General features: G+C 36.5%; 1 protein-coding gene across 1 annotated transcript; it reads left to right on the plus strand.

The window, feature by feature from the left end:
- The first annotated feature begins 1,203 nt into the window (after positions 1 to 1,203).
- LOC113695408 (multiple C2 domain and transmembrane region protein 14) lies at positions 1,204 to 4,603 on the plus strand. Its single transcript, XM_027214495.2, has one exon. The coding sequence runs from the start codon at positions 1,364 to 1,366 to the stop codon at positions 4,439 to 4,441; it is 3,078 nt and encodes a 1,025-aa protein (XP_027070296.2). The 5' UTR covers positions 1,204 to 1,363; the 3' UTR covers positions 4,442 to 4,603.
- Positions 4,604 to 8,915: the final 4,312 nt, after the last annotated feature.

Consider the following 8,915-nt stretch of genomic DNA (forward strand, 5'->3'; position numbering starts at 1 on the left):
GCAAGAAATTTTGGTTTCGAATCCTCCCACTTATATTAAAATAATTAAAAAATTACATTATATTAACTATTTTTCTCAAAAAAGGAAAAAGTACAAATAAATAACATTCCATCATTCACCAACATATAAGTTGAAATAGATTTACACTCAACATTCTTCTTGTTTTATTTTATTTATTTTATTTTGGAAAAATAATTTGTTTCATCCTTCATATTTCGTAAAAATATTCTTTTCGTCCCTCACTTTTAAAATGAAACAAATTCATCCCTGATATTTAAAAATTAAAGCTATTACATCCCTGAACCTAATTTTCAATCTGAATCAAACTATTCAATAACCCAGTAATAAATTTCGGATATAGAATTGATAGATCACTCGATCAATTTCATCATATTCACATGACATTTATTAAACCAAAAAAATAAAATTATAACATAAAAGGCCATTCTTTGTCTTGGAATAGTAGGATTTTTTTTTTTTTGGTAAATCTTTTCATACACTGTTAGTATATCCGCTTGCAAATCTAGATGTGTATCATAAATATAAAATTTGGTGTTTAAATTTAAATTGAAATGATATGGCGGTACATAAAATCGTCAGTTTATACAATGATAATGTAGGATAAATTAATCTTTCTTTTTTATGTTATAATTTTTATTTTTTCTTTTTGGGTTCATTAAATTTTACATGAATATCAAGTTGATTTAACCAAGTGATCTACCAATTATACCCCCCAAATTTGTAATCATGTTGATTGATGGTTTGATTTAGATTGAAATTTGGGTTCAGGGATGTAAGAACTTTAGTTTTTAAATGTCAAGGATGAAATTGTTTCGTTTTAAAAGTGAGAGACGAAAAGAATATTTTTGTCAAATGTGAAGGATCAAACCGATCATTTTCCCTTTTATTTTAATAAAATCTAGGATTGACATTCCACTATGGGATTTGTCTCTTAAAAAAAAAATTCACAGTAAGACTTAAATCCAAAATATCTAACTTCTCAGTGTATTTATCACCAAATCAAGAACTTAATTGCGTAATTAATCTGTAATTATAATACAAGAAATTAGACCAAACTAACTAGTAGTACTAATATACTTACCTATTCCAGTAGGCACGTGTATAGACACCACGCTCACTTTCAACGCTTTTTAAATAGTCTTCATTGTCCCACTTCTCTCCATCAGTACACCTTCACTTTCCCATTTTATCACATACCACTTTTTCCAAAGCTCTGTTCCAATTCTTTTATTCATCAATCAAACCAAAACTTCAAATCCTGAATCACCAAATTCCATAGCTGATTTCCTACCTATTATCCCACATAATCTATTTAGTTCAAATTTCTTCAGTTGTTAGAGAAATGGGCGATCAAAATTGCAGCAGAAGACTGATAGTTGAAGTCTGCAACGCAAAGAATCTGATGCCTAAAGACGGGCAAGGGACGGCGAGTGCATATGTGATCGTGGATTTCGACGGTCAAAGACGTCGTACCAAGACCAAGTTCAGAGATCTCAACCCGCAATGGGATGAGAGGCTGGAGTTCTTGGTACAAGATACAGAGTCCATGGGGTCGGAGATTTTAGAGCTGAACGTTTATAATGATAAGAAGACGGGTAAAAGAAGCACGTTTTTGGGGAAGGTGAAGATTTCTGGGAGTACTTTTGTGAAAGCTGGTTCTGAGGCGTTGATTTACTATCCCTTAGAGAAGAGGAGTGTTTTTTCGCAGATTAAAGGCGAGATCGGCCTGAAAATTTGGTATGTTGATGATGAGAATCCCTCAGCACCTCCTCCGCCGCCGTCCAAGGAGGAGAAGGCTGAGGAAAAGCCAGCTGTGGTGGAGGAAAAGCCACCGGAGAAGGAAGAGGAGAAAAAGCCTGAAGCTGCTGCTCCAGAAGAAAAGAAGAAGGACGAGCCAGCTGAGAAGAAGAAAGAAGAAGAGGAGGAAAAGCCAGCCGAGGGAGCTAAGGAGGAAGAGAAGCCAGCGGAGAGCAAGGATGCTTCAACTACAGCAGCAGCACCTGCGGCTACGGAGGCTACAGCGCCGGCGCCACCACCACCGCCAGAGGTGCAGCAACCTGCGCTGTCTCAGACCCCACAAAAAACCCAGAAGGAAAAGGCTGCCATGGCTGAGAAAGACGTGGAAATGATGAGACTGAAGCTAGACAAAGCTCTCTCCGGCAGCATGGACCGCCGCTCTGGTTTTGATCTCGTGGATCAAATGCCTTTTCTTTACGTTCGTGTCACCAAGGTGAAGCTTACTAATCCACCAGCAAATTCTTCAGCATTTGCAAAACTCGTGATTGGAACCCACGCGATCAAAACAAAATCCCAGGCCTGTAACGACAAGGGGTGGGATCAGGTTTTTGCGTTCGATAAAGAAGGCTTGAATTCGGCCTCTTTAGAAATCTCGGTTTGGACTGAGAAAAATGTTGCAGCAGCGGAGAACGAGAAGAGCAACATTGAAGAAAGCTGCCTCGGAACGGTGTCGTTTGATTTGCAAGAAGTACCTAAAAGAGTGCCTCCAGATAGTCCATTAGCTCCCCAGTGGTACAGTCTAGAAGGAGGTGAAGCATCTGCATCGCCGGGAAATGACGTCATGCTGTCGGTGTGGCTGGGGACTCAGGCGGACGAGGCGTTTCAAGAAGCCTGGCAGTCGGATTCCGGTGGGTTGATCCCGGAGACCCGAGCCAAGGTGTACTTGTCCCCGAAGCTTTGGTATTTGAGACTAACGGTTATCCAAACCCAAGATTTGCAGTTAGGTTCGGGACGGTCCGAGCCTGGGGTTCGGAACCCTGAACTTTTCGTTAAAGGTCAGCTTGGAGCACAGCTGTTCAAAACGAGCCGAACCAGTGTTGGCTTATCCAACTCGGCCTCTTCTACTCCTACGTGGAACGAGGATCTCATTTTTGTTGCAGCCGAGCCGTTTGAGCCATTTTTGGTAATTACAGTCGAAGATGTGACCAATGGGCAGTCAGTGGGGTTTGTTAAGGTGCAGCTATCGACTATAGATAAGCGTATGGACGATAAATCAGAGCCGAGATCAAGGTGGTTTAACTTGATTGGTGACGAAAAAACTAAGCCCTATGCCGGTAGGATACATGTGAGGCTGTGTTTGGAAGGTGGCTATCACGTGCTTGATGAAGCTGCTCACGTGACCAGTGATGTTAGAGCCACAGCCAAGCAACTGTCCAAGCCACCTATAGGGTTGCTTGAAGTTGGTCTCAGAGGAGCCACTAATCTACTCCCGGTGAAAACTAGAGATGGTACTCGTGGCACGACGGATGCCTATGTGGTGGCTAAGTATGGGCCCAAGTGGGTTCGCACCCGTACGATTCTCGATCGGTTTAATCCAAGATGGAACGAGCAATACACGTGGGATGTGTATGATCCATGCACAGTGTTGACTATTGGAATGTTTGATAATGGAAGGTATAAGCACGATCAAGGGGATAAGAAGGATGTACGTTTAGGAAAGTTACGAGTACGACTTTCGACACTTGATACTAATCGTGTGTACATGGGGACATACTCTCTTATGGTGTTGCTTCCAAATGGAGCTAAGAAAATGGGTGAGATTGAAATTGCATTGAGATTTTCATGTTCATCATGGATTAGTCTAATTCAAGCTTATGCAAATCCAACGCTGCCTAGGATGCATTATGTGCGCCCTTTTGGTCCTGCCCAACAAGACATTTTGAGACACACAGCTATGAAGATTGTGACAGCTAAATTGGCTCGGTCTGAGCCGGCTTTGGGTCAAGAAGTGGTTCAATTCATGTTGGATTCAGACCACCACATGTGGAGCATGAGGCGCAGCAAGGCTAACTGGTTCCGGGTGATCGGGTGCTTGTCTAGAGCAGCCACATTTGCACGGTGGCTCGACGGAATTCGAACTTGGGTGCACCCATCCACTACAATTTTGGTCCATGTTTTGCTAGTGGCAGTTGTGTTGTGGCCGCACCTAGTTCTGCCCACAATTTGCATGTACGCATTCTTGATCATAGCATTGAGATTCCGGTATAGGCAAAGGGCAGCAATCACAATGGATGGTAGATTATCCCATGTCGACGGGGTGGGACCGGACGAGCTCGATGAAGAGTTTGATGGATTCCCGACCACACGATTAACTGACCAAGTCCGGGTCAGATATGATAGGTTGCGGGCCCTGGCCGGAAGGGCCCAAACTCTTCTAGGTGACGTGGCAGCACAGGGTGAGAGATTGGAAGCATTGTTCAACTGGAGAGATCCAAGGGCTACTGGAATTTTTGTTGTAGTGTGCCTAATTGCCTCATTGGCGTTCTATGTTGTACCATTTAGGGCCTTTGTTTTGGGTTCCGGGCTCTATTATTTCCGCCACCCAAGGTTTCGCGACGACACGCCCTCCGTGCCGGTCAACTTTTTCCGACGACTTCCACCACTCTCGGATCAAATTCTTTAAATCATTTGAAATTTAATCCCCATTTTGGGGCCTGGGAAAAATATTTGAAGAGGTTTTAGTTAGAAAACATTAATGCACTTTCCCGGTGTAACAGTTATATTTTAGGTGCTTACATTTTGTAAACGTGGCAAAGTTTTAATACATTTGATGATTTGTTTCTAACACATGACCAGTAAGTAAATGCCGGCGGCAGACAGAAAGTTGCAGTTGTTTGAGCATTGTTTGGTCAAAAAATGACCGTTGGTTTCACAGGTGCCGTATTGTTTTAGTTTCTTGGCTAAAGAATCTCTAGTTAAGTAATTAATGTATGGGAAAAAGAGCGTTTGAAAAAGTGACCGTTAGATCATGCAGAGCCTGTGGAGCGCCTTTTGGTTGCAGTGATATCAGCGTGAAGGTTTCTGTAATTCATGTGATTCTACATGCATTAGGCTGGTATGATTTCAAATTATCAACTTTTTCTGATGAGATTTTTTTTTCTTTTTTCTTTTTCATTATTTTTTGACTTGACATGACTCTGTTTGTTCACTCTTTCTGTCTTTTTAATTCTCTAAATACTTCTTGTATGACATTTTAATTCCTCTTTTCAATTTAAACCAATTTAATGGGTTTTCAAATAACTCCCAGACAGCTTTTAAGCTGGATCACTTTTTTTTTTTTTTTTTTCCCTTCCTTATTAGGCTTCCTGTGATTAGAGGTTAGATAAGAGGATTACCTTCATCCAGTGAAAATGATGATGTTCTTAAGGTTAATGCCAATGTTGGTGCGATCTACACAAACCGTCCAAGGATCACTTATTTCTTGATTGTTGATACACTTTTCTACTCTTGTCAGGGTCATTTTTTGAATATAAATGTGTAAATTGTGTACACCAAATTACTTTTCTTGTTTCTTGGTTAGAGAATGTATTGGTTAGTGGATCAAGGCTTAGGAAAGTAAATATCTGAAAACAGTGGCAGTTAAAGTATGCAAATTCTGAGGAGCTCCTTGAATTAAGCAGGTATATGGCCTGAAGGTTTTGGCAATTCATAGCATGATAAATGATGAAGTATAGCTATTACCTATATAGATAGTGAACCTGAAATCCATGATCCTGTTAGGTCAGTCACATTATATTCATAGTAGGTGTAATGGGGAGAGTATACAACTTGGTCAACTGATGAAAAGTCAGGTATATAATTCTAGAGAATGTTCATGCTCATTATCAAGTGAATGTGTGTGTGTGTGTGTGTGTGTGTAAGTGACAACAGCCATCCACATTTCTTATTTCTGATTCAAAATGGAAACTGCGAATTGAACAGTAAGGTTGCGTTTGGATTGCATTTTCCATGAATTTTTCGTTGGAAAATTACTGTAGCGATTTGATGTATGTGAGGTAAAAAGGTGATAGGGAAATGTGTTCACGAAAAACAAGGCCATTTTTCGGTGGAAAATGGCAATCCAAACAAGGCCGCTTGTTAAAAAGTATATGGCAGGCAATCAACTACATGTATCTGCAATACGGAATGCAGATTACAACTGGATTTTATGCAGGTTTCTGCTTTCGAAGGATCATTAGTATCGTTAATCAGAAAATGTTTCTGAATTTGCTCAATAAAAATGACAGTGGTGCTTAAACTTTTCTGAATTGATCGACTCTTAGTACCTCGGGCTAACAAATGTTGTTAGGCCTGTGGGAGCATATGCTAAAGTTCCTCCAGTAATTCTATTATTTTGGATTCTGCAGTGAAAAGAACAAGGGGTAAATTACTGAAATCTACCAACCTTCATCTTTGTAGTTTATATACCCGTGAACATACATTAGCCATTATTTTGCCAAATATTATTTTGCTTATATCACAGTTACAATTTTCAATCAATTTTTTATTTTTTTAACAATATTTTTATCTCATATGCATCACATTACAAAATATACTACATTAATTATTGCAAATAATCTTCTGTCCTTGTTTGGATTGTCATTTTTTACCAAAAAATTATGAGTAAATCTTATATACACTGACAATGTATATGTTATCATTATTGAATTCATGATATATGAGCAAAAGTTGAATTTCAAATTTAGGTTTTGCATCATCCAATACTAACAGTGTATATACACTGTCAGTATAGGAAAGATTAATTAAAAAATTATTTGTTTGCATCACAAATACATTTTCTAACACACTTTTTTATTTTTTTAATTAACTTTTTATTTCGCATATATCACATCATAAAAAAATATTATAATAATTATTTCAAATAATCTCCAATTCAAACACACCTTTTTTGGTTTTTCCAGACAAGTTTCAAACTTCATTTTCTTTTTTAAATAATATTTTTGTTCAATTTTACTATTGTCATTCATCCTCCAACAGGCCATGGATTTGCCACCATCCTCCACCTCTAGTAGGTGACAATTGCAATTAAATGCTCGAGATCTAAGCAGTGGCAAATCCAGAAACTTTTGTTAGTGGGGGCACTTTTCAACCGGTAAAATCTTTTATTCTCAAAATGAAAATTTTGACGACTATTTTGTAAACTTTACACTGCATAAAAATCAACATAAATTTTATAAGGGATAATTTCAGAAACTTACCCCCAGAGATTTTTGATGATTTCACTTAGCACTCTAAGATTTCAAAAATTACACCTACCTCCCTTGCCAATTTAAAATGATAATACTAACCTAATATTTTAATAAAACTTCCTTGTTGCTATGTTTATAAAAAGGATGGATTTTATAATTTTTTTCCTTTTTCCTTCTTTTTCATTTCTCTTATATTTCATTAGAAATGTAGAAGAACTATCAATATTGTCCCTAACCTCTGTCCTCATTAAATGTTAAACTAATAATGTTTTTAATATCATCCATTTTTTTTGTAGCTCTTTTTTTTTGTATCAAAATAAATAATAAATCAACAATAAATAAAAATAAATGGCCCAAATTTCTGCCAAACTATGGTAGTTCCATCACTAAACTATTCCATAAACTTTTCTTCAAAAAAAAACAATAGTCTATAAACTTAAAAGAAAAAAAAATAAGATAACATCTTCTTCTCTATCTTAAAACTAATTTATATCTCTATTAACGCACTATGAAAAGTAGCCTATTATAGCTAAAGATTTATTGTTGTATCATCAAACAATAAATATTGGCCTGGAGTACTTGACACTTATTTTTTTTATAATTGTGCTAAATTATTTTACAATTGTTTAGAAAAATAAATTAAACTTTATAAGATAAGAAATTTTAGAATATTCATTCAATTTTTGACCCTATTCTAAGGTTTGGTAACTAATGTGTCAAATCAAGAGAGGTAATTGTAATTTTTAAAACTTTGAGGGAACTAAATGCAATAGTAAAAAACCTCATGGAGGTTTTTAAAATTATTCCATTTTATAATCTGAACTGTACGATTAAAGTTTCACTTTAATTTGAGTCGATAAGTCAACTTAAACTAAGACTATGATCAAAACACTAGTAAACCACAAAGTTAACATATACACGAGAAGCTCAAAATTTTCCAAGCCAATTTAGTCAATTATTTAGATTTACATCTGAGATAACCGGTACGAGATTAAGAGTACTTGCGTTGCATGTTTTAAAGATTTCTTCTCACGATGCATACCAGGATAATTCGTTAAAAAAAGGAGTAAATAATTTTGTGAGGGAAAATATAAGAAAAAGCTCCCTATCACCTAGCAGTTAATCTAAAGTCCTTTTCATAAAACATTTGGCTTATCTCTGATTCCTAAATTAAAGAATGTGATAACTTGTCTAGAAAATTGATTAGTACTTTTTTTTTTTAATTTAGCAAGAGGATCAGGAATTTACGGATTTTCAAGTATTTGTTAAAACATTGTAAGCCCCAATGTATAATTATTTTTTCAAACTACACCACCCTTTCAGGGTGGGAGTGCAGCCTCAATGTATAATTAAGTATTCATGTTTGAAAATTAAAAGCTTCTTTAAAGTTTCAAAGTTAAGGGTATTCTAGGAAAGAAATCTAAATCACTAAATTACTTGAGTTAAATTTTCAACTGGACTTATAGGTTACGACTAATATAACCAAAACTCGAGTAACGGTCATGTTTGAAGCACCAATTTAGTTGATTTACCACTAATATTACGATTGGACATGAAAAGCGTTTTTCCACGCGTATATGCAAATATTCAAATTTCATTTTTTAAATAGAATACATTATTAACTTTAATCCACCTCCAAGATTTAATTTTTCCTTTCGGGTACAAAAACACCCATTTGGAGAAAAAGAACAAACACTTAAAAAAAAAAGAAATACATTTTATTGGAAATAAGAACAAACACTTAACATCAAATTATAGAGAAAAGAACAATTTGAAATTCAATAGTGTATGTGTAGAGATGACAAAATGAGTAGAGTAGGCCGGATTTACTTTGGCTAAATATAGGATTACAAAATATGAGTTCATGTCCATCCCTACCTATATTCATTTTGAAACTTAATTGGATGT

This window comes from Coffea arabica, chromosome 6c, assembly GCF_036785885.1.
Source record: "Coffea arabica cultivar ET-39 chromosome 6c, Coffea Arabica ET-39 HiFi, whole genome shotgun sequence".
Taxonomy (NCBI): Eukaryota; Viridiplantae; Streptophyta; class Magnoliopsida; order Gentianales; family Rubiaceae; genus Coffea; species Coffea arabica.